Source organism: Clupea harengus, chromosome 10 (assembly GCF_900700415.2).
Source record: "Clupea harengus chromosome 10, Ch_v2.0.2, whole genome shotgun sequence".
In the NCBI taxonomy this organism is placed as follows: domain Eukaryota; kingdom Metazoa; phylum Chordata; class Actinopteri; order Clupeiformes; family Clupeidae; genus Clupea; species Clupea harengus.
In genome coordinates this window covers 65813-92914 of record NC_045161.1, presented here as the reverse complement: position 1 = coordinate 92914, position 27102 = coordinate 65813, and the positions used below count along the sequence as shown (strand labels likewise).

At 40.0% G+C, this 27102-nt stretch overlaps 2 protein-coding genes and 1 long non-coding RNA gene across 3 annotated transcripts; all 3 read left to right on the top strand.

The window, feature by feature from the left end:
• The first annotated feature begins 780 nt into the window (after positions 1-780).
• LOC122133204 (CD276 antigen-like) lies at positions 781-4269 on the top strand. Its single transcript, XM_042708805.1, has 5 exons — positions 781-1056; positions 1682-2026; positions 2352-2699; positions 2985-3086; positions 3881-4269. The coding sequence occupies exons 1-5, from the start codon at positions 1008-1010 to the stop codon at positions 4267-4269; spliced, it is 1233 nt and encodes a 410-aa protein (XP_042564739.1). The 5' UTR covers positions 781-1007.
• Positions 4270-5380: 1111 nt separating this feature from the next.
• On the top strand, positions 5381-8918 carry LOC122133206. Its single transcript, XR_006152616.1, has 5 exons — positions 5381-5652; positions 5807-5899; positions 6331-7367; positions 7488-7834; positions 8566-8918. It is a non-coding gene; the product is annotated as an uncharacterized LOC122133206 (long non-coding RNA).
• A 540-nt stretch (positions 8919-9458) lies between these two features.
• LOC116222107 (butyrophilin-like protein 2) lies at positions 9459-26545 on the top strand. The gene is made up of 5 exons (XM_031574885.2): positions 9459-9654; positions 9845-10953; positions 11063-11410; positions 23771-24115; positions 25223-26545. Exons 2-5 carry the CDS (start codon positions 10905-10907, stop codon positions 25330-25332), a joined length of 852 nt encoding a protein of 283 aa, XP_031430745.1. The 5' UTR covers positions 9459-9654; positions 9845-10904; the 3' UTR covers positions 25333-26545.
• Positions 26546-27102: the final 557 nt, after the last annotated feature.

Sequence of the window (27102 nt, the reverse complement as noted above, 5' to 3'; positions counted from 1 at the left end):
AATGAACGTGCAGTTTCGCCCACCACACCCCACATCAGAAGTTGGTCGTTAAGCCATATATCTAAGCCACACATTTATCTGCTTTCTGTTTCACTTGCAGTATTTCTCAGTTCAGCAGCTCTTGTGACATCAACCTCAAAACTCAAAATGGAGGGGGAGCTGTGGCGCAAGTAGCAAGAAAAAAACCTCAAAATGGTTGCACTTCCTCCACAGAACTGTGTTCTTTCCAAATGTACAAGTCAAATCATTTCTGCAAAACATTAAGTAAAAAACATAACACTTCAGTTAGTCAGGTATATGTCTTATTGCGTGCATTGGCTGGGTGAATTGCTGAAGGCACAACATTATGTGCAGTGAGCATTGTGACTGTACAAAGAAAATACAGTAACTGAGGAAATTTGGAAGTCAAATAGTTGTAAGCAGGGATGGGCACTATTTCTGACACATGTTTTAAAATATGTATTTGAAATACAAAATAGTATTGTTATTTGTGTTTGATTGGCCTGATACAATGGTTATATTATTTGTATCAGTATAGTGTTCAGTATTTTTGCATTTTTAAATCAAATGATCAAATATGCCTATGTAAAGCGGAGGTTTGTGATATGATGTAATGTTGCCTTGGAAATATATATTTTTATACTTATTATAAAAATAAATATGTTTGTTTATTTTCATACAACTTGTGGTTATGGTACTTTGAGTGGTACTGGCGGATACGTTCGGAAATAGAACCCTGTTCCGAACTTTGGCGTCGACACGTGTTATACGCTGCCAGTGGGCGCCGGCCGTAAGAAGGCGAAAGTGAAAGCAGACATCTGTTTTATGCTCGCAAGTCACAGTTTTTACATTTTCCTTCTTTAGCCTATATTTGGCTAGACTTAGGCTAATATTCGTGTCTTAGATAATGTGTGTGGATGTTTCGACGACGTAGCCTACAAATAGAAGGTTTTAAAAAAACCTAGAATGTTAAGTCATTGGCTTCGACAAGATACTTTTGATTAGCAATGGCATTAGAGAGTTTGCTTATGGTTTGGATTCTGACATCATCTGAAGGTATGCATCCTCCATTTCTTTGAGTCGAATTACTAAAAATATCATCTTTTCTTTTGATATGTTACTTTACTGTAGGCTCAGTCAGGCTAAAGAAATGTTTTCGATTCTTTTGATCTACGGTCTTGATCCAAGCTAAGCCTACTGTAGGCGATTATATTTGCGCCCACCTATCAAGACGATGTTTTTATAGCCTACTTAACGTTCCCTCACAATGGTGGAAGTTGTTACGTTCTCTCTCAGTGTTCGCATAGAGCTCCTCGCACAATGTTTGTATGTTTGAGAGCGTCCACGCTGCCCAGATTAACCGCATATGTTCTATAAAAGTTAATGGAACAAACAAACAAAAAATGGAAGCATTTATCAGTCAGTCAGAAACAAGTCAAATTTGAATGTAATGATGACATTAGGAAAACATTTTCTTATCATAAAAATCACATTTTAAAAAGTAACGGGGAACATAATGAACATGTTTAGGCCTACTTAATTATTCATGATGTTAGATTAATAGTACATTTTTTGCTGATGTTCTTCTTAATGTTTAATGGGCCATAACACATTAGGAGAGTGGGAAATACCACTGCAGTTGCAACTTTAATTGACTTTTATATTTGATTGTTTTCTGTAGCCTTCCTGCTACGGGGTCCTGCTGGTCCTCTGATAGCCCAGCTGGGAGGTTCTGTTCTTCTGCCCTGTTCTGCTGAAACCCCCTTGCCTCTGGAGGAGCTGGAGGTGGAGTGGAGAAGGACAGATTCAGAAGCACTGGTGCACCTGTTCCAAGAGGGAGAAGTTAGACCAGAATCACAGAGTTATGACTATAGTGGCAGGGCCCATTTTCTCACAGAGGGATTTGTTGCAGGAAATTACTCTCTGCAGCTCACTAATGTGACCCGTGCGGATGGTGGAGTTTACACCTGTAAAGTGTTTACAAATCTGGACTCAAACGAAATCACAGCTGAAATCAAAGATATTGGTGAGGTTCTCTGTTGTCTGAATTATTTATAAAAGCAGCTAGGTTTGGTTGTTCTCCTAATGGTCTCTTTCTGCCATGTGTTTGTATCTACACTACACACCGATACCTCAAAGGGAGCTACACAAAATGGGTTTCATGATCTTGTATGGGTCCAATGTTAAGCTGTGCTATAGCCATTACTACCAGTTATAGTGTTCTATAATGTGCTATAATGTGTTTAGGACATTAAGGTTTAAGATTATGTATGGACTTTTGAGTAGTAATATTCTGGACATACCCTGACTGTTTTTTAAATGGCAATATTGTCTGTCTCTTGGTGTGTCAGAGCGCCTTGTAGTTACTGGGACCGGTGTGGCCTCTGCCTATGTTGGTGATGAGGTCACTCTGAACTGCTCTGTGGACTCCCATATCCCTCCTGGGGAACTGGAGAACGTCACCTGGAAGAAGAAAGACCAGGAGATGCTAGTGCTAGTTTTCAGATATGATCAGATCGTGCCAGTCTCTGCACATGAACTTTATCGAGACAGAGCGGACCTCTTCACTGCTGAAATCCCCAAAGGAAACTTCTCCCTGAGACTCAAACACGTCAGGCCTGAGGACAAGGGAGAATATGTCTGTGAAGCCCACAGTGGTCATCTGTCAGCCAACACCATTATTGCCCTGCAGGGACTGGGTAAGACGACAGACTAGGAATAGGAATGAAATTTGTCCGTAACAAATTAATCTGTTGTCATTTATAAAGAATCAAGTGAGAATCAAGGCTGACCCTATAGGCACAGAGTAATATATTTGGAAACAAGCAAATGATTTTTAAGGGTGCATACTACAGTTTAGGTTTAGAAAATCTGCTTCTTAAGACTGACAACCTAAGGACCTTGAATGACAACCTAAGGACATTCCCTGTTTTCCTTTACTCCATGTAATTTCTCTTCTGTTTATCTACCTTTTATTCCTTTAGGACCTCCGCCTGTGCAGATCTTGGCATTAGTGTTGTGTGTCATTGCTCTTCTGTTGGCTCTTGGGCTTGGGGTTCCTTCATGTATCCATTTAGTATCAAACGGTAAGGACAGAATATACACTCAGTACCACCCAGGCCACTTTGAGGGCACTTTATTAGTTACACCTTTCTAGTGCTGGATAGTCTTCAAACAGCCTGGATTCTTTGTAATATGGATTCAATGATTGCGACATTCCCTCTGTTGACCTGATATGATAGCATGACAGATTTGTGGGCTCAACATTCATGCTGCAAATCTCCCATCTATCCACTACATCCTGAAGGTGCACCATTGCATTTAGATCTGATGACTGTGCGGGCCATGGGAGTACACTGAGGACATTGTCTTGTCCTTGGAAATTCTTGTGTGTACTGATGCTGGGGCGATGAACAGCCACACGTGCTGCTGGCCCTTGAGCCAGAGTTGCCGGTTGTGTAGGAGATAATGTTTATGCCTCAAGTCCATAGGTTGTGGGGTTTTAAGACGACCTTTATGTTAACAGTTTGCAGATCAGACTGAATTTACTGCCTTTAGCATATGAATGTCATGTCTCAAGTGATAGAATTCTCCAGGACTGATTATGATAAAATCCTAAAAGCTCTATGTGACGATGTGTTATTGCTGTTTGATCTGATTCTGACAGAAGTCACATTCTAACAGTAGTCAGGTGCCAATATTTAATTAATCATAAATCATCATTACTTCCTGCATGGAAACAATCAGTGATTGGACCAGCCTTTTCATTGACTGTGGGAGAAAACCTCTCTTAAACTTTAAATAAGTTAAACTGTAAAACTTTTCAATCTATTTTTTTTCTTTCTTTCTCTTAATTGACTGTATGTTTTAAAACATCTAGTGATGCCTAGACGATACCCAGGATACGTGGGGGAAGAGGTGGTTCTGTCATTGGACAAGGAAGATCTCCCTGGGACAATAGTCAGTGTAACCTGGAAGAAGAAAGGCCAAGTTATTTTAGCATTCCAGGATGGAAAGGTCTTACTGGCCTCCCCAGAGAGCAGTTATCATGGCAGAACAGAGTTTGCAGGAAACCCCGATGAGGATGAGGACGAGGATGAAGATGGAGATGAGGATGGGGATGGGCATTTCTCACTGAGACTGAAGAATGTCGAAACTGAAGATGAAGGAGAGTACATCTGTGAAGTTCATACCAGTGAGCGATCAGAGCGATCTGTAGCGCTGCAAGTGTGTAAGTGTCCACGTTATGCTTTGACATTTCTACAGTGATAATGCAATCAGCTGCATAATCAGCAGCTAAGATTATGGTGATAAATAAACCCTGTGCATCCCCAAATTCTAATTATAGGCCTATAACTACACAGCACTGAGTATATATACATTAACAATGGGGCAGTCATGATAAATATTAAACCTGTGCACTTTTCAACAGTGTCGTTTTTCAGCTGATAAGGTGTCCTTGCAGTGTACCATAAACACAATTTGTTTAATTAAAATTAGGCTGGGCTTAAGGGAACAGAATAACCATGGTGTCTTTGCCATGCCCATGAATTTATTATCTACATGGCAAATGTAAAGACACTGGGGTCTGATCTTTGTGTTGCTAACTAGTGGAGCAAGTTTAGAGGTGTAGTTTTCATATCCTTTTATAATGGCTGGTTTCCCCAAAAAAGCACTCTGTAGTTATTGAATATATACAGTATATATTTATACGTTTTCACCAAACCATATGCTGTCAGTACACAACGGTTCATATTGCACACAACACAGCCAAACTGGCATTAGCGATATCAGTGATGTGGTCATAATGGTGCCTGATGCAGAATGACCCAGATCAGTCCAATCAAAGAATGTTCTCTAGATATTACTTTAAAATGTTTTATCCCCCCAACACGAACACAGCTGAAACTGAACAGAGCTGGGAACTGTGTTGTAGCTTAACTGCCAGTCCTGTTACAGATTGATTAACTCAGTGAATGTTTGCTACATGCAGCAGCACACATTATTGACAGTAAAATTATATATTCCCCTTAGATTTGTGGTGTGCCACCCAAGCTTCAAATAGCAACATCGCAAATAAAGTAGGCTACAAACCCAAACATAGACATACTGTCACAGCAGATGAAAGGGGGTGACAGTGGTACAGGAGGTAGAGGAGTTGTTTAGTAATTGCAAGGTTGCTAGTTCGATTCCCAACTCCTCCTTACCAAGTGTGTAAGTGTCCTTGAGCAAGACACTGAACCCTAACTGCTCCTGATGTAAAAATGCAGTTTCCTTGTAAGTCGCTTTGGATAAAAGCGTCTGCTAAATTACTAAATGTAAATGTAAATGAGCAGCAAATCAGCAATAAGAAAAGAAAACATCAAGTCAATTGTTATTGAGGGAGATGCCAGTCTTTCAAAGTCTTCTTTGCTATTCTGAACAATTAAAGTAATTAATTACAGCAGAGTGGAAACTGCTTTGGTGATTAGTTAGCCCCATCAGTACCAGTCCCCCAAATCTACACCCTTACCGCTCGTGTTAAACAGGGCAACTAACGTGTTTTTCCCTCTTCACCAGATAATAAAAAGAAAATGCTGATGCACTGCTCATTGGGCTTCTGTCCAAACATCATTATGTTCATTGCGTTCATGCTATATGGTGTGAAACAGGGTAGGTCAATCTTAATTAATATACAAACTGTGCCATGAAATGCATTAATGTTATAAATCTGAAGAGATACATTGCAGCTGAATGCTGTGCCACAACCTAGCCTACATCATGGACTAAATTTGATTTCTTAGTAAATGTTTCGATTGTTTTGCAGGTTTTGTGGGTGAAATAGTTACGTGTGCAACTGTAAATCTGGTTCGATTTCTTCTGGTTTTCAAGACTGCTCCCTATCTGGACATACTCCCAGGTATGGGTTTTTTGGGTGGTAAATGTGCAGATGCATGCAAAATGCAAGAGTTATAAAATGCAAAACATTTGTTAATAATAATTATGAGAAATGGACCTCCAAACAAATGGATATAACAAGTTGTTCAATGATGAGAGCTACAGTGAAATTGTATTGTAACTATTTAGCAGAGGCTGATTCATAGAGTCCATGAAGGGACATGTAAATCAAATCTAAAAGTCCATTCTGTTTAATGCAAAATATTATTTACGAATAGGGTACACAATTTATCATTAGTTCTTATTACATTGTATAATGTATACTGAATTATAATGTTGTCACAACCTCACACCAGATTCTGCTTGGTGTGTAAGGGCCCATGTGTAGAATACTGCTAAGGGGCCATTTTGAATATTTCTCTTTTGCTTGGCTTGTTTTCCCTCATTTTACAGCATGTCCAAAAAAATATATCAAAGGAATGGGTGTCATGCTTCAATATCTAATCACTGCTGGAGCATTATTTTCAGGTAAATATGAGTTCTTAGTGTGGCATAATGAACATATTCACATCATAAGGATCTATCATTTATCATTCATGGCCTTTGCATTCATCATCATGGGACAGGTCACAGACAAATGTCATAAACTAGGGGGTGATATGTTGTCTAAGTATCTTAATAAGTATCTGACTTAGCTGGAAGAATCTAACATTAACATTTAATATATGGCATCACATTAAAGTGTAAACTAACACAAACAGGCAATATAAGAGATAAATCAGTAGCAAGAAGAGCTACACACACATAAATGCAGCACAGTTCAGTGTCTAACCAATAACTTGTGCCCTTTTCTGTCCCTCAGGTGTTTTTGCAGACATTTCAGTCATCGGCATTAACACATATTTTCTGGTGTTCGCTATTGGGATGAACTTATTCTTCAATGTTATCCGAGCTTTCTTTGGTATGAAAGAGGGTCATCAAGTTTTTTGTCATGTTATATATTTCCCTAAAGGAAGACAACAGAACCATCCCTATATCATTACAACAGTATCAACCACGGCTGTGTGTGGTGTTGCTAGTGTTGCATGAATAAGTTGGATGGTTATCATTTTAGTAGAGTTATTTAAATTCTTGTAGGTCTTATTATTGTGTGGTCCCATTGAAATATGTAGAAGCCCAACTGATTGTTTCACATGACATATGGCATTTATACATTGATCAGTAGAGGATATCATTCTTAAATATCTTAGTAACTGTGATGTTTGTCCCCATGCAATTTTTATTGAACTTCTGGGACAAAAACAGGAACCAGATGGCTGGAGATGTGTTGCAGTTGCTGATGCAGATCAGAAACGGAGTTAATATCTAAATGCTTTACCTCCTTACAGGTGGTGTTGAGAATTTTGGATATTGGTGCTTTACATATGTGGACATAATCAACTGGATCCTGCTGTGGCTGCTTGTTGTTGGATATTCAACCTTCAATTTAAGTATGATTATACTTTTGTCAGTTAATGAGCATCATGTTGGAGAAATGGCAAATGATTTCTTATTGAAACTCTGATGTGAATTGTGAAGCGAAGGTAACATTGTTTGTATTGTATTCCAAGGTATGTTCATCACCACATTAACTGTTACTCTTGGGGTGGATGTGCTGTTTCATTGTCAAGATTTCTACTATAAGTGGGGTAAGTTGTATATTTCACAACTCTGATTTTAAGTGTTCAAATACCATCTCATCTAAATCTATTTCATTACAATTCCTCCATCAAGGTATTCTACATAATGTTCTGTGTAATTTTGGTGTTTGGCCTAACCACCTCATACTAAAAAGAAGTAATATTTTCTTTCTGTGTTATGACAGAGGCAATTTGGACAATCCTCCTAGTTCCCCTATTTCCTATTTGGATCATTACATTTTTCTATTACCTTTATTTGATTTTGGCCAATAAACCAGGTAGGTGCAAACAAATATGACCATAGAAATAATAATAAATATAAAACATAATATGAATTGATTGATGTTCAATTGTGTCCAAAAGAAAAATAGAATTTAAGAACTACCATAAAGTGCTATCATTTAACAAAAGGTATTTAAATTACATTTCTTAAAAAAACACAAATGGATTTGTGGTGTTTAGTGAAAGTTAAACTATATCTATAATTGGTATTTCGAACTTGTCATCATCACAGTTTGAGTTGTGTATCTGACATTGATTCATCCAAAATTCTGCGGAATCAGACATTCCACATCTAGTAGTCATTTACAGCTATTTACGGCCCGCAAATGTCTTGAGATATAATAATATATTTCATCTTTACCTTGTTTGGTCCTATGGTCCCTCTGGGGAATGTAACATCTTTGGTTTGCCAAAAAAGACTGCAGAATACAGTAGCTTGCCATCTAGTCACTAGACCTCAACCCCAATGACATATTTGGCAATATGTGCCAATAAGATAAAACATACCATTTTATTTCAAACACAGGAATTCTCGCTCACATTTATATGTGTACAATTCATGTTTACATATTGATTCCTCACAAACTACATATGGTTATAAAGTGAAAGACTGAATGTGCACCCACCACATTTGGAAACATTTTGCCCTTTTGTTTGTTTGTGGAATATCATTTGATCTTTGACTTGAAATAAAATCCAGCTTTTTTATGTTCCCTGTTGAGTGCAGAGGGTCTTGGGCTGATGTGTGGCTGTGCACTGCTCTACAGTCTTACTGCTGTTTCAGGGTTTGACCATCCCAGTACAGCAGCAGGTACAATGCTAACAATTCATTAACAATCATGTTGTGAAATTCATGAAATGACATTGTGGATCACATACAGAAGTCAAGGCAGGCAATTCTCATTCCCCAGGTGCTTTATAGAAATCAACACCTGAATCCCCTAAAGCAAAAAAATATCCTTACCATTGGTACTACTACAAATGTTCAGAGACCCTTTATTAATAATATTGAATGTTGTATTGAACATCACCCTGCAGTATAATGTTTAATACAGGAGAACTGACCATGATATTTGTGTGATTCAGATATCCCTGTTCCTCACATTGTTGTGTACATATTTGGAGCTGCTGCCCTTCCAGTGTTCAATGCAGCTGCACTGATAACAGAATTAATCACGCAATTGGGTAATATGAAACAAACAAACCACATTTATCTTAAAAGAGACACTATACCATTTCTGGGGTTGTATGAAATATAACTAGAATTAATGTAGAAGTATGGATGCTGATCATCTACTGTTTTCTGTCCGTGTAACTCAACCTCAGGGACAGGTGCACGGATGTTCAGTGATCTGCAGGTTATTGTCCTGCCATGTGAATGTGTCTTTGTTTGTGGGTGGCTTGTCTTGCAGCCATATCACTACTGTAAGTACAAACGCCATGTAGGCTTTTGACAGCCTTTGTGATAGAATATTAAAATGAAACAAAATAGAATATAGTTATGTAATTATATAAGTTGGGTAATATTTAATGGAATTAGTTATATTTTCATCACCTTAAATTATGTGTAATTTACATCACATTTTCAATCTTTTTCTTTTGGTGTCTTGGACATAGGGATACGGAGAGGTGCATTGTAAGTATTTGTAATTCAATTAACATGGAAGGTCTTACTAATACAGTACATGTTGGTCCTGGTCTAATATTAAACTAAATTAATAAATGTAATACCTTGTATCCTCACTCTCCTCTCAGAATAAAGGAACAGCTCAGAGGGATAGTCACGACACTCAGTTGTAAACACCAGACGTCACAGGTAAACTCAAACTTGACATAAAACCCTTCATGTTATGGATTTTGTCTGAAATTCTGAGAGAACAATAACTATCAAGTAATTTTCTGGGATCAAACTTTTTTCTGCCACCCTTAATGTTACCAAGCTTTGTGGCAATATTAATATCTACCTTCAAATGTGTCATCAATATTAACATAATTTTTCTCTGCAGGAATCCTGAGGGATCACATGTTTGGAGCCAATTACATGTATACAGTAAATAACAATAGATGCCAAAATGAAAAAATAACAATCAAAAAGTTTGTAAATATTCTTTGCAATAAAGTATGATTCCTGTTTTTTTTCTACATTTTGAGATGTTATGAATGTTTTTACCACTGCAAATACATACTGTATATACCCTTCATACATAAACACTGTACATGCATACAGTACATACTTACCGACATACCTACACACCGCTAACTAATCCTGGCATTGACATGAATGCATGGAATCAAAGCTCTCTGTTCATTTCTGAAATAAATTACCAATGAAAATATGAATTACTGTGAATGTGTATGAGAGTTTTTAGGCTGTTGTTCTCGGATCTATCCAGTGCTGACTGACCTTTGTACATACATTAGGCATGCATAAAAGTGATGAAAAAAACAACTGAGATAAAGGCAGAAGGACAGTGAATGTACTGCTGAACTTAGAACCACCTCGGCCATACTGGAAAGAAAATAAAAGATTTCTGAAGATGTAGTAGCAAAGAAGTGTCTCTCTTCTTACTCAAACCTAAAAGTGGACAAACATGACCCCCAATATGCTGGGAAATAAAGAGATTACATTAGCAGTACTCTGTTGAAGAAGCCTGTGTTCTTTCTCTTCTTTATTCATCTTCGCACTACATACAGTAATGTATTTATTAGGTCTTACCATATTCTACTGTTTGTAAATGTAAAAGGCCTAAAAAGATGACAACACCTCAACCCATCTACAGCACATTTCATTGAGAGATTTTATTTCATTACGATTATGCTGGTTGTCCCTTGATGATCGCCATTCTTAGCTGGCGTTGCCATATCAGTCACATGTTTCTATTCAAATACAAAAGCGAAAGTAATTGAATCCAAATGGTGTTGGATCCAGCACACATGACGCCCTACTACAGGACGGAATTGTTTGAAATATATGCATTTACCTGTTTTGACGGATTAATTGTTTGATGTCATTGCCATAGCAGGCTACTAAGTCCGATCAGTGGGAATACTTGGGCCGCGACAAAAATGTCTTTCAGAGGTATTTTGAGTGCCGTCATTCTCGTCTTCTCCGAAGGTAGGTATGCTGACAAAGTTTCTGCATCTGTTTATCAAGTCATCTCCCAACAATTACATTTTCCATAAATGACTAATCACCAAACTAATGCTTGTATTAATGTTGATAGGATTGATATTACAGGGCCCCAGTAGTCCCCTGGTTGCCCAACTAGGAGGTGTTTTGCGGCTTCCTTGTTCTGTGGAGACCCCCATACCTCTGGATGAGCTAGAGGTTGAATGGAGAAGGGCCGACTCAAAAGCACTGGTGCACCTCTTCCAAGAAGGAGAAAGCAGACCAGAATCACAGAGCGATGCATACAGGGACAGAGCGCACTTTTTTACAGAGAGAGAGATTGCCAAAGGGAACTATTCACTGCTCCTTCGCAATGTTACAACTGACGATGCTGGAATGTACAGTTGCGGCGTTTACACAAATGAGGAAACCGGTGAAATTGCAGTTGAAATTGAAGCCATTGGTGAGTAGAAACAATCTCATATTTTTTTATGATTTGCGGTTACACATGGCTTGCTACTTTACAACCTGAGCTGTTAATAAGCGAGGTGCCAGATTTTGTGAAAATTAGCATTTGAGATTTAGCAATGGCATTTAATGTAGCATAGTGTTGTATTGTTGAATTCTGTTCTCCTAGATCAGTCGTTCTCAAAGTGTGGTCCGCAAGTGCCCCGTAGTGGTCCGCGACGACGACAAGTAAATTATTGCGACATTTCTAACATACAACTCAGAACGAAGAGAACACAGTCAGTAGAAGCCTAATCTATTAAAGAGTTCCCTAATCTATTAAGAAGGTCATGGATCGGTGGCTTAAGACAGGGACAATGAAAAGAAAATTAAATGAGAATGCCTCTGACACAGACAAGGAGAAGGGTCACTCCCGCCACGGAGCTGCATTCAAAGAGCATTTTTTTTCTCCCGCTGCGGAGACAGCAAGATGATAACTTTTTTTCTGTGTTGTGTGACGTTGGATAATAACAACTCATAATTATGAAAAGTTGACCACTAGGATGGCTATTAATGCCAGTCGGCTAGCCTACGGTTGGTTGTGAATTACTGCAGTCGCGTGGTCGGTATTTGTGTTTATTGGTGTTTAGTGATACATTGGCGTGTCTGAGTGTGAGATGGGAGTATGAGGCTGTGAGCGGAACTATAGTTTGTAACTTAACCAAGTCACGCACAGTGACGTGCAGTCAGGGTAGGCAAGGTAGGCACTGCCTACCCTGCCAAAATTCAAACGTAAAAATGTTTATTAAATAATTGTATTTAATAAACTTGTATTTGTATTTTTACTGATTTATCCTGCTGTGCCTTTGCACGTAAATATGTTATGCCAGTAATCATCTACGTTACGTATCAAACATGGACCAATTAAAATCGAGATATTGTTGGACATTTGCGCAGCTGACGTCATTACACCAGCTAAGTGTAATCCCCGCGAAATTCAAAGTCAAAATGACAGCAGCGGTATCTGCCAATATCATAGAACTGAGACATTTCTCCAAGCTCTATTTTAATGGAAAACATGAGTTACTAGCAAGAGGGAGGCCTACGCGAACCTTACATGAACTGCTGCGTCTTTCAGCCCTTGCCATTCTATCAATTGAGAACCAGAGACTATGCAAACTGAAGGCCCGTATAGAGGAGTTTTACAACGCTGTGATCGACGTCTTCACGAGGAAAGAGCGGCGGATGGATTTTATGTACAAATAATATACCGATTGGTGAGTCAGAAACTATTTTGGCCTTAATTTTGAATTGATAAGTGTGGTTGAATTAATGCCGACTGCAAGCCATTTGCCTTCATATTCAATTGAGCAGTGTGTGTTCTCATTGTTGCTGACTGACAAACATAATTTCCGCTGTGCAATAATTAAGGATAAAGATGGTTGCATTCTGATTCTGGACATTAACAGGTGTGTGTGCAGGGGCGGCGCCAGGGGGGGGCTAGGGGGTGCTCTAGCTCCCCCTGGATTAGCCATAGCACCCCCATAGCACCCCCAAGAAAATAATGGTTTATTTATAATTGTTGTTTAATTTCATTCTGCGTTATTTATTGTGTGATAATAATATTTAAATCACAAAAGAAAATAATAACAGATTGAAATGAACAGATTATTTTAGACACAGAGCAATCATTCTGTCATAACCTTTGACCCAACTTTCACGTCGCACGCTTGAATGTTGACGTTACCGGACGGTTGAAGGAGAAAGCGAGCTAGTGCGTGGTAGTTTCAAGTGAATATCAACAATGCATCGGTTTTTGCTCCGTAAATGTCCATGTTTGGAAGAATGATTAAGAAACAAGAGTGACATAGAAGAAGAAGAAATGCCAGGGGTATCTGGTGTGGATTTTTAAGGAGAGGAACGTTGTGGTCAAAGAGGTCAACCCACCACCACTACTGAGGGTGCTAACCATGGTGCTAGCAGCATCAGTGACATTAGCATGAACGCTCAGGATGGTCCGAGAAGACCAAAACTCCAGAAATTTCCACCTTGCATGTTTGGAGTCCAACAAAGGAGTTTTTGTAAAAGCTGGTTGGGACAGTTTGCGTGGTTGGAGTACAATGCAACTAAGGTATTGTTAGCTGTGTAACATTAATGAAAGCTGTCTGATTTGTTGCATGCATTGATTGCCCTGTGTCGCTGAAGACTCGTTTCGGTTGATAAGCAACGAAGATGCCCTTTTTTGCCGAAGATTTTAACTTTTTGTCTTTTTCCTCTTTTTTTGATTTATTTTGGAGCCGCCTTAAAAAAAATCAGAGACTCTTTAGCCTAAGACAAGCAGTCTGTCTGTGTGCTAGGTATACACAAGGTTCTATGTGATTTACTGATGATTGTGAACTGAAATAATATATACCTTTTTAACGCATTTCTGACTCTTTGACTGTTTTAGTTAATTCTATCTACTATTCCAAGATTCATTTCACTCTATCTGACATGGTAGTGGTCACCTGTCGCCCAACTTTAATCCTCACTACCACAAGTGTTTTAAAGTAAGTTAGGTATTTGGGATTGCGGACTCTATAACATGCTGAATGCCTTTTGTCAGTGACTGTCGCAGATGTGCGCGTCTGTCGGAAGAAGCCTAGATAATGATAATAATAATACAATCGGTTTGTTTAGCGCTTTTCATGGACCCCAAAGACGCTTCAGAGAGCAAACATGTAAAGTTGTTGTAGTAGAGAACCATGTGACACATAGGCTATCATCCTCATTTCATAGCACCCTCACTAAAACGCCGAGCTCCCCCATAGCACCTGCAGAAAAAAATGTCTGGCGCCGCCACTGTGTGTGTGCGTGCGTGCGTGTGCGATGATGTGTCATCCTGATTGGAAATTCCTTGATATCGACCGTGTGTGTGTGCCGCGCTTGTGCGTTCTGTTTTGATGTAGTTTATTAGCCTAAACAATAAATTAGGTAATCTGGTTTTCATAACTCAGTGCCTACCCTCTTACTGACATCACCGCACGTCACTGGTCACGCATGGAGCAGGGTTCCAGATGCTTTGCCTAGCGTATTGTCATATCTATAACTAGCCTACCGATAAAAAAGGAGTGCCCACCCGCGAAAATCACGTGCCGCTAACAATTGTCTGGTGCCAGGTCTGGGTAGGAGGCCTGTTGTTCCGGGAATATACTATTTAGTTAGATGGTCCGCAAGTTTTTTTTTATTGGCCAAGTGGTCCTTGGTCTGAAAAAGTTTGAGAAACACTGTCCTAGATCCATGTTGATATGGAATATGTTACCGTCATTCATTAATAATTAATGAAAGGTCACTCAAAGTAGAAACGTACAGTTTTGTTTATTAGCTTACTAAACTTCTCACAGTACTGTCAGAACATCGGTAACCGTGGCATGGCTCAAAGCCGTATGAGCTACACAGGAAACTAACAGGGGTTTATATTGATTTATCAGGGAACAAATTAAGAGTCCCATTAGTGCATTTCCCCTTAACTTACATAACACATAACATGAGTATAATCGACACAATAAGAATACAAATCAGCAATATAAAGTAATACTAATTACAATTGATGAGAACACATAACTCAACATGTATGCACACACATATTTTAAAATATCATATAACCTCCTCCTCATTGTTATTTTCTGTCAGTCAAGGAGGACCATATTGTATTCCTGCATCAAAACAATTAAATGCCGACAATTAACTTAAAAAAACAATACATTTCAAAGACAGAAATGTTACACCCAGACATATGATGTATAGGCTACCGTCCAATACATTGAGCTGCTATACTGTATAATATATAACCTCTATATAGCCCATGCTCAGACACAAACGGTTTACAGCATAAGGCTCAACATCAACTTATGGGGCTTGTTTTAACGCATAATGTGGGTATATTTAACGTAATATTTAATTATGTTGTAAACGGTTTACAGCATAAGGCTCAACGTCAACATATGGGGCTTGTCGGTTTACAGCATAAATAATCATGGTAAAGGGAACATAATTAAATATTACATTAAATTATGCGTTAAGACAAGCCCCATATGTTGACGTTGAGCCTTATGCTGTAAACCGTTTACAACATTATTAAATATTACATTAAATATTAGGCTACGTTAAATAAACCCACATGGTTCTCAAAGTGGGGGGCGCGCCCCCCTGGGGATGCGCAAACACTCTCCAGGGGGGGGCGTGATGTCACAGACGAAGAAAAAAAAAATGACCGCTGACCTGTCACTGGTTAGTGAAAGCTCCCTCAGAGGCGAAATGCAAGGGGCTGGACTGACCCAAACAAATCAAATACTGTTTTGCTCCTGATCCACCAATCAAAACGGAGACTTATCATTTTGAACGCGAGTTGCACCTACGCTCCCGAGTATAAAAAAAAAAGCGCTCACCCTGAGAGTTTGTTCGATTTCTCTTGTTTCCTCCATCATTCAGATATATTGCTTTCTAAACCTTTTTAAAGACTCACTCCTTCCTTAGTAATACCTTACTGCACTTGCAGTAGGTCTATTCGTAGCCTATTCTAAGGAGTCATTTGCTCCACAGTCTTTTAAAAAGAGGTTTCTTTTGTTGTGTTCCTTTCAGTTCACAGCACACCTGACATGACGTCACAAGCTTGTTTATGTCCGTAGAGAGTCCGGGCCACCACACAGATGAGCATGCTCTCTCCCTACATTTGACTAGGCCCTGGTGCCCTTCGTGAATTTTCTGAAGGATCTCACCTCTCATTTGCCTTGGCACGACAATCCTGCTTCCTCTGAGGACCAGGCCATTGTGTTCTGATAGCTCTGATTTCACTTGGACGTACTCTCTCGCATCCATGGGCACATTGCTTAAGTGTTCAGGCCATCCTTTCTTTATGAGCTTCACAACCGAAACCGAAGTTCGGCATCGGCTGCTGTCGCCATTCTGATTTCATCCATCTTGCTTTTAGACGCAGGGATCCCCTCTACTACACTATCCACGTAGCATGCCACCTCACTAAGTGTGTGTCTGTCTCTGCACACGTGCTAGGCAGTGGACTGCATGACAGGGTGTCCGCGATGACCAGAGTTTTCCCTGGCGCATATTCTGCCACTGGATTGAATCTCATGAGCCTCATGAGAAGACGCTGACATCTTATAGGTACATTGTCTAGACTGCGGCTGTTAATGAGAGGCACTAGCGGTTTGTGATCAGTGATGAGCTTGAACTGCTCCAGTCCATTGAGGTATCTGTCGAACTTCTCGCATGCCCACACACCAGCCAGGCCTTCCTTCTCTATCTGGGCGTAGCGTGTTTCTGGTTTCCAGGTTTCCACTGCTCCCCGTGGAGCTGAAGGAGTACACCCCCCAATCCATAACTACTTGCGTCCGCTGACACAGCCGTGGGCTTGTTCAAGTCATAGAAGGCGAGTACTGGTGCAGTTGTCAACAGCTCCTTGATGTGTTCAAAAGCTTTTTGTTGTGCGTGGCTCCATGTCCATGAATTCTTGTCCTTCAGGAGCTCGTACAGAGGCTGTCCTACGGTAGAGAGTCCGGGGATGTATCTTCCGAGATAATTCACCATTCCCACTATCCTTCTCAACTCTCGCACGTCTGCTGGTGGTGACAGCTGCCGAATAGCTTTCACTTTGTCGGGGTCAGGCCGGATCCCGGACCGGTCAATGAGATGTCCGAGGAACCGCAGCTGACTCTGCCTGATGGAGCACTTCTCACGATTGAGCTTCAGACCAGCTGTCTCAATGCGCTGCATTACCTTCTCCAGGCGACCGTCATGCTCCTCTTTTGTGGCCCCATAGACCAGAATGTCGTCCATGAAGACCTCGACACCCTCCAGCCCCTGCAGGGTCTCCATCATCTTCCTCTGGAAGATTTCAGGTGCGCTCGTAATTCCGAACGGTAGCCGCTTGAAGTTGAATCTGCCAAATGGCGTAATGAAAGTAGTGAGCTTACAGCTGTCTGGGTGCAACGGTATCTGGAAGAACCCACTGGCGGCATCGAGCGAAGAGAAGACATTGGCCCCACTCAGCTTTGCTGTAATCTCATCAGTAGTAGGCAGGATATACTGTTCTCTTTTTACTGCCTCGTTCAGCCTCTTGAGATCAACGCAGATGCGGGCTTTACCTGTGCTCTTCTTCAGGACTGGCACCATGGGTGCACACCAGTCCGTGAGCTGTCACCCTCTCGATGATGCCATTTCCCTCCATCCTCTGGAGCTCCTCCTTTACCTTTTGCAGCATAGGGAGAGGCACGCGTCGTGCTGTGTATACAGCATATGGCTGAGCGTTGTCTTTCAGCAGTATTCTCACCGGTTCAGTCTTTAAAGTCCCATGCTCGCCATATGCCTGTGGATGTCCTCTGTCGCACACTGTTTCATTCACTCTCCTCACCAGATTCATTTCCATAGACAACGGCCTGCTGAGTAGGTTGTTTACAGTACGTCCGCGGATGACATATGTTGTGAGTGGGTGAGTCTTTCCTTTGTAGGTCACAGTGCTCTGGAACTGTCCTATGCACTGCAGCTCGCCACCTGGACTGTCCAGTGGTATCTCTGCTGGCTCCAGTGGTCTTTTGGGGATGAGTGAGTGGTAGGTCTCCTCGCAGATGACGTTAACATCGGCCCCTGTGTCGATTTTGAAGTCAACTGGTGTAGAGCCCAACAGTAACTCGACGGCCCATTGCTCTGGCGACCCGCCTGCTTTACTCACAGCCCCAAGAAAGTATAACTGCTGCTGCTGCTCCGTTTGCTCTGTAACCTCACTCACTGCCTGCCTTCTCCTACACACTCTACTCCAATGTCCAACTTTGTTGCATGTATTGCATGTAGATTTTCTGGCAGGGCAATTTTCATCTTTACTGTGCCACGCTTTCCCACACAGTCCACATTGCCCTTTATTTCCCCCTTTTGGCTTACCGTAGTGACTGGGGTATCTGCTGCGCTCGTGAGTGACTTCTTGTATCACCCCCGTTGTCTCTCCTTGCATGCTGACTTGCGAAGCAACCTCTTCCGACTGCCTGACTGTCTCAATGGTCAGCGCTAGTGTTAGGTTCTTCGTCAGCTGCAACTTCCGTGAGACCTCTTTGTCGAGAATCCCCACGATTCTGAATCTCACAAAACGCTGCTTCCACTCCGGCCATTCTCCTGGCTTATCAAATGAAAAGTTTGTCGGAGTAGCGAACTTTGGCATGACTTCGTTTTCGTTTTCTTCGTTTTCACTTCTGACACCATGTAATGTAATGCTAAAGAGGCTTCGTAGATACTCAACTCCTTTTAATGGATCACTGTGCGTCTCCTCACATGTGTAACTGGCACTACCGTATAACCCACAGTATATGCGCAAGCGCATTAAACTACCGTATATGACAGAAATGAAATATTTTACCCACTTCATTATATTTTCACATAAGAATAGTATAAATTACAATCCTTTTTTAAATGAACATTTGACCTTATTATCAGAAAATAAAGTAAACAGACAGAAAAACCCAAAGGAAACTTAACCATGTATTTTCTACAGGGTTACAGATGTCATCAGGAAGTTGGTTCCAGAGCTGTGCAGCATAGCAGCTAAAAGCTGCTTCACCATGTTTAGTTCTGACAGTAGGTATTTTTCTCCAGCAGGTGCATACTACTGAAACATTTCTAGGAGGTAATTTAGTCCTTAAAGTAACTTCTGTGACTTGCTGGAAGCCAGTGTAGGGACTTCCATATTGGAGTAATATGATCAATTCTTTTGGTTTTTGGAAGAACTCTTGCAACTGCATTTTGTACAAGCTGAAGCTGTTTGATAGTCTTTTTAGGAAGGCCCACGAAAAGACCATTGCAGAAGTCAACCCTGCTAGAGATAAAAGCATGAATGAGTTTTCTAAGTCATGTCTTGTCAAAGTTTGGCTATGTTTTTGAGACGGTAAAAAGACGGTTGAGGTTATTTTTTGGACATGGTTGTTAAAATGGAGATCGCAATCAATTAAGACACCAAGGTTTTTAACAATGAGCTGTTTGTAATTGAGAGGATATGTTCTCCCTAATTTTATCAATTTGACCTAAGACGCAAACTTGTTGCACTTATAAACAGAGAAGTTCAGGTGCCAACTGTGAAGGGGGGTTAGTTAACTTCTCGACTGCTGCGATTAGCACATGAGTATTGCTTATATTTCTACTGATAATGTTAGAGAAGAAAGACTGGTAATTTCAGTATTATATGTGTGGAGCATCTCTTTTTGGATTTGATAGTGGATCTGAAGTTTGTATTTGCCCTATTTTCTTCCTACAAGCTCTTTTTAAGAATTTTAACAGTTGGATGTTGTTGTTGCTTTCTGTTTGTCGGTGACTGTCTTAACTTTGACTGAAGCAATGTCATCTATAATTAGCAATTTTGAATTCAAATGATTTATTCAGTAATTCATCTACATAGTCTGACAGTAGACTCCTTGGAAGTGCCTGCTCAAAGAGAGCACTTGTGTGATCGTTTATAACTCTCTTTATTACAGTCATAGATCTGTTCTGAATGTTTGGGATCATAAACACATCAAAGAGCACACTGAAATGATCAGATAAGTCCTTGACGGTTATAGAGATATTGAGAGATATTGTGATGACAAGGTCCAGGGTATGATCAAAAGAGTGAGTTGACCTTTGTACATGCGGTGTTAGGCTGAAGGTAATAAGCAGTGCATTTAGTTCCTTAGCATAACTGTTTCCTGTTTTCTGTTTCTTAGCATGACTGTGACTGTATACAGATTTAAAAAAATATATGCTTTGCAATTGGCTGGGTCTGCACATTGGTTATGGCATTATTATGAATATTTTGCTATTCTATAGCTTACATGCAATTACATGTAATTAACTAATTCAAATTGCTATTTAGTATCTGTCATGAGTACGTCATCTGCAATCTAATGAGGTGTGGGTAGTGTGCCCATCACTCTTCTGTCTATTTTATTTAGCACATAAGGATACATCAAGCACATGCCTCAGTGGTGACACTGGCTGATAAACTGACACTACTGCACATGCTCAGTAGATCTGTAGAGCTGTACAATGTAAATTTAAACATAACTTCAATCCTTCAGCGAGTGGGCAGAGGATAATTACTTTGTTAACTGTTTATTTATTTTTATTCTATTTTATATATTTTTTTTTATCAGCAATATCATAGACTTTAACTCGAAAAACCATGTAGGCATACATTAAGAGTTGGCCTCTATCAGGTGCATAAGCCTAGCTTATTACGATTAATTTGTGTAGTAGCAGTGTAGAGGCAGAGTTGAGGTCGGAGGGACATAGCTGGAGGACTTTGAAAAGCTGGCGCGAAAACGTGTTATCGATGGCCTATGCTCCACTTTGGAGTGAGAAGGCAAAGAAGGAGAGATAGCGCCACAAAGTGAATAATGATCAATGCAAGAATCTACTTCTGCACTAGCCAATATCTTGTGATGTAAAAGTTCGAAGTTCATGAAATTTGACCTGCTGCAATGCTTTCACACTTTGTGGACTAACGCCAAATAAAAAATCAGTATGCTTATAGTATGCTTTGGATTCAAGCCAAATTCTGGTACATTTTATCCGTAGGGGGTGCTGCTGACACATTTCAATATCGTTCAGGAACTGCTTAAGCTAAAATTAGGAAATTTGGGACGCTTATACCTGGCTACATTTGCTCAATCACTATTCAGCAGCCAATACATGCTTGTGTGAATGGCCAATCTTAATTTTGTAGGGTCATTAATAATTGCATATAATTTAGCCAATATCAAACAAATCAGCAATCAGCAACAAATCTACAAGTTACAACATGTTTTCCTCTGTTACTGGTTGGTCTATGTTCAGAATTAATTTCTTTCAATACTTTCAGAACATTTACAAAATCATTCAAACTTTTGCAACTTGGGGCAGTTTGCATGTGCTCAACCCAATGCCTGCTGTTTGTGGCTATTTATGATAATGCATACCCCTGTCCTGTGCCTGCACAGGTGGTCATATATTGTTACTGCTGCACACCCTATTAGTGTATGGCTGACACAATCACAAAGATAGCTCCTTACATTTTTAGAAACCTATGGATCATTCCTATTTAGTGCTGTTGCTGTCAGTAAATAACCTTGGTTTATTGATTAAACATTGGTAGGGTCTGAAGTATATGGGAATCAAAATGTGGGAAAGGTTAGTAATTTCACATTGCTTTAGAACTAATATTCCTCGTGTCTTCACAAACCGCTGAAATATGGCTTAACCATTTACTTAAGGTCGGAGTATTTTGCAATTCTTAGGACGAAAAGCTGTTTGTCATATCAGTTTTGCTGATAGGTTTGCCAAAACAGCAACTACTTTTGGCCTCTTTTGACACTTAGAAGACCATATTGGTATCTGCCTCCTCATATCGGTTTATCCAATAGTAGTGTAAATGCATCCACTCATATCGAACATTAAATGCTTAGCACAGAGGCGACGATACAATACGTATCACGATATTTGGGCCACGATATGATATTATTGCAGTTCTTTACATTTTACGATACAGCAAGTATTGTTATTCAATTCTGAAAAACATTTCGGTTTTTTCTCCCATATATATTATGCTGGTTATGTATGGGCATCTTGGCGTGGTAAGTTTTCCTTGAGTCCTTTCCCATTTCCACTGTGATGCAAGAGAAGAATGAGGTTTTGTGCCATCTTGTGGACTTCAGAAGCAATGTCATCAGAGTTGACCAGTACAATAGTATAAAAGAATGTGTGCAAAATAAATGTAAATTATAATATTAAATGAATAAATAAATATCCCAATACTTTAGGCACCGCTGTATTGTATTAGCTGACAGGAGGGGCAACCCAGTGTTTTTCCCCCCTCCCACCTCTAATGTACACCATTACACAGTAACTAAGCCTTCATGATCATCAGTAAATTATGTTTCCATGTGCAAATTGTGTTCCCCTAATCCTTATCTTATTGCTGTTGACCCTGGTCAAGGACATCTTGCCACCGTACTCTGAAGGGAACACAAATTTACAAATGCAAAGTCATTGGAAACAAATTGCCAACGCCACTTAAGAAAAGGTCAAAGACTTATATGCCAAATTCTTCTTTTTTTTGAGGCCTTGGGTATAGTTGCTTGAACAGTAAAAAAAAATTATGTTACAACAGGTTTTCCTTCCGCACAAGTTGATTGACAGAGTGACATCTAGTTCCCCCTGTAATAAAACACTGAATATTTCGATGTCCTTGAAATATTCGAGTTGTGAATTAATAGAACTCTTAATGTGTTAATGTATGCTTTAATTGCCAGATCTATAACTTTTAGTGTAGCAAATTCCTAACATACTGTCTTGGTATGGATGAGATGGACTAGCTAAGCATGGGCTTGCACATTCACACTGACACTCATGAGCGTCTGTAATGAAATGGCGGGTGCCACAGAAGTTCAAGTGTTTCATGGACCTGCTGTGTGAGTGAGTGAGAGGGTTATTGTTTTACTTAGCATGGTCCTTTAACAGAAGTGTTTGAGAAGAACTCAATGAAATCGATTTGATTCTTTCACACTGAATAAATTAAACTGTTTTTCTATTTGAATCTCTATTTCTCTATGTTACTACTTAATGCCTCAGGATGTTGCTGTTCAGAGTTCTGTGTGCCTTTGTCAGTTTGCCTTTATGATTAATTCCACTCTACGATCAGACACTTTATATGTTTGGCAGAAGTATTTTTAGCACTATGTCTAGCAGAAGTATTTTTGTTTTCCTATGCTGTATTAATGAGTTAAATGTTTTGAAACTCCTTCTCAGTCTGCGAGAAGCTTCTGTGAAAGAGAAATGTTAGAGAAGAACTAAATGGAATTGATTTGTCCCTCTCACAATGAATAATTCTGCAGTGAAATTTCTAAAAGCAAAGCAGATGTGTTGCTCAGTTATTCCCTGTGGTGAAGCGAGTGGACTGCTACATAACCACTGCAAAGATAAACCCAGGAAACTGAAAAAAATAGTAGCCTAAAAGATTGATCAACACATTTTACAAATTGAATCAAACTAAAAAGTGATTAAGTAATAAAACAATATTTTTGCGCTCCCAAAAATCGATCTCTCTGCCGTCTAACTGATAAAATAGGGGGGTTAATCTACAAGTGGTGGCTTGCCAAAGCTACGTCTGCCTAGCATTTCTACAGTGATGCTAGGATTGCCGTAATTAAACCCCCGTCAGTCACGACTTAAATAAATTTGGTTGCAAGTTGCAACTGACCATTCACAGTCTGGATATGTCTAGATGTTCAAGTTCAACATTCATACTCATTTAAGTTCACTATAGCTCATAGTTGCCCTTATTTAGTACATAATTCAAAATGAATAAATGTGTTTTTATATTTTTCAGAGCGCTTGGTGTTGACAGGAGCAGACCATGCTGTGACTGCCAATGTAGGTGAAGAGGTCATTCTGAACTGCTCTGTGGATTCTCATATTCCTCCTGAAGAGGTGTCCTGGGCAAAGGTCGATTCAGATGAAAGCCACATGCTAGTTCTACTTTTTCAAGAAAATGAAACGTATCCAGGAGATTCAAGTTACCAAGGCAGAACGGAGTTCTTCACTTCAGAGATCCCCAAAGGCAACTTCTCACTGCGACTGAAGGATGTCAGGACTGAAGACAAAGGAGAGTACATCTGTAAAGCCCACAGTGGTCTTCTATCAGCCAACACTACTGTGATACTGCAGGAGCTGGGTAGGAGTTCATCACACACTAATACATGTAAAACAATTCTAAAACCAGAACAGTACTACCAACTTTCAGCCTCCACATTTGAGTATGGGTGTGGGTATCATGGAGGTATTATATAGACCTAGAGAGAGTGAGGAAGTGCCACCCACATTCATTTCAATGGCCGATGCTATGTTAGCTACTTCAGCCATGTGCCAAATTGAATGCCAACCTTTTTTAAAAATGTTGTCGCTTTGGTGCACACTTCTGCCACCATTTCTACGAAAAGCCAATTAAGTGGCACATTACAGATTGCCTCAAAAGTATGTCGTCTATGCGAATTAGTGGATGTTCCTGCCTTGAAAACTGCCAATTCATGCATGAGCCTCCTCATGTGTGCATGTTGACAACATTCCTCATTGCAGCCGCAAATTACTTTGTCATCACAGAAGTAAAACTCTGGAAAACTCGAACACGGGAGATTATTTCAAACACAGGAAAACAAGAGCGGAAGAAAGAAAGGGGAATAGCGGAAGACCTGAAAGTCATAACATGGAGCTGGGAAGATCGCAGGAGGCGTAGTCAGGAACTTGTTGCTTCACAGACCTGTCCTAGTATCAACGAAGCCAGACAGGGAAGTGAGGGGAGTGAGGAGTTTATATAGTGAGCGTGACAAGTGAGGAAAGTGATGCAGCTGGGTGAGTTGTGGTCGGAGGGGGCATGGCAGGAGCAGGGTTCAGCGCTGGTGTGACACCATGGGTGTTATGTAATCGATTTTCCAAAACCCCATGCATTCATAGGGATTTTCATTTTGAAAACTGGAACGTGCAAACTTTCAAGTAATAATGCTGCAGTCATTCCACCATAATTTAGGACACATTTCACCATGGATGTCTCCAGAGAAGTATTAGTATACATCTGGCTCTGCAAGTGTGATTACAACTTTAATTTTTTTTAGCAGTTTTTATTCAACTCTCCAAATGAGGAGAAGTCTCTTTGATCTGTCAGGTTGTCCAAATGTAATGAAGTTTCTACAAGACAATATCTAACGCTTATATGAAAATTATATGTAGCTATCTTAATTAGTTATTAATTGACAGCTATGATTCAACAATCTTCTCATCTCCATAGGTCTCTCCTCTATGCACATACTGGTGTTAGTGTTGTGCGGCTCTGCCTTCGTAGTGGCACTTGTTGTTTCTGCTATGATCCTTTTGGACATCAAAGGTAAGTTAATGTAGTGTTCACTTAATATCTGTCTTTTTTTCATTTGAAACCCAATCAGATTTTGTCTGAACCACGTCCAAATCCAATTAGTCTACCTGAGTAAAACTGTGTATCACCAGTAATGTTATTGCAATCATGGTTAATATATTAAATTCACTCCCAATCAACAATTTTAATATAATTTAATAGAACAAAAAAAATAAATGAATCATCACCAATATATTACCAATATCCTGAATAAACTTTGTAGACCTACCTAATGCGCTCAGATAGTGGTGACTTAAAAAAACAGTTTGTTAATAAAACAGCAGAAACAACAGAATCAACCGAGATCCAATTTACATTATAGATCGATGAGCCAAAACCTTATGACCACTCACAGATTAAGAAAATAATATTGATTACCGTAATTTACAGACTATTAACCGCAGTTTATATACTGATTTTGCTAAATTTCTGCAGCCCTGCGGTTAATACTCGAGTGTGTCATATACAAGGGAATGCATCTTCTTCGCCTGGTTGTTAGTAACCCGCACAGTAACTCTGCCAGGTAAAGCCTGAATGGGTCTCTTTCTCTGCCTTTAACATACAAATCCCATGAATGTATCAGATAAAAACATCAGATAGATAACACATTTTCATTCACAACTCAGTCACATTCAGTCTTCCATAATGATAAAGTAACGTGTGTCGTGTATCCCCACCAGATCGTATTTAATGGGATGCTATGAAGTACGCGAGAGGTTCTTGCCAGTTAACCTGGCTATGAACTTTCCTAGCTATCTCTAGTTTAGGGAACCATCTTAGCAGTTCGTAGTTGCTAGCGTGTCTAATATGAACTCAACAACTACATGGCATGACGCACGTTGAATAAACTTAACATGGGTGCAATAAATACACAGGTTTGTTTTATAAAATTAAACTACTGTGATGTGGTTTATATACGGTGCGGTTAATAGTGGGGAAAGTACGGTAGTTTGTCATTTTTCCAGGTCTGGGTTATATTAGAGAGTAAGCAAGTAATCTGTTCACATAGTTGATACTCTGGACACTGGAACTTTGACAAGGGCCAAATTGTTATGGCCAGATGACTGGGTTGGTGCATCTCCTGGTCAGTAGTGGTGTGTCCCTACCAAGAGTGGTCAGAGGAGGGATAGAACATAATACAGCAACAGCATGTTGGGTGCACAATGTTTACTAATGCATGTGGGTATTGATGAGGGTATCAAATCTGATTTGAACTGATAGAATGGCTGCTGTGTCACACCCTGCAGCTGTATGACACATTTTACTTGCCGAAATACAGTTGCAGCCTGGTGCAGTAGCCTCTTTTAGTTGTTTAATGCACCCTGCGACAATTCTCAAAGGACTCAGGGTGTTGCTCTATCCTCCAGCATTCTCAGTTAGAAGCCAAACTTTCTCTCCCATTTGGTCCTGGCTGTTGCAACCTATTAGCTAGGTGCTGAAAGCACAAAGTGAACTAAGGCTGCCAGTTAGAAACACCAGCAGATAGATTGTGATACTGGACCACCTGCTGTACCACAATGTCAGTCGTCTCCTTGGCTGAGGGGAGTTTCTGCAAGGAATAAAGTGGGCAGCCTTAAAGAAGCGATCAACAGTGATCAGAAAGACTTCAAAGTGAGGTAACCCTGAGATAAAATCCATATAGATGTGGGACTAAACAAGCCAGTCGGTAGTAGAACATTTTCGACGGCACAAACCTGACAAGCTGTTGCAAACGCGAGTTCATACTAGGCTTTCAGAACAGCCTCTGAATAAGCTCT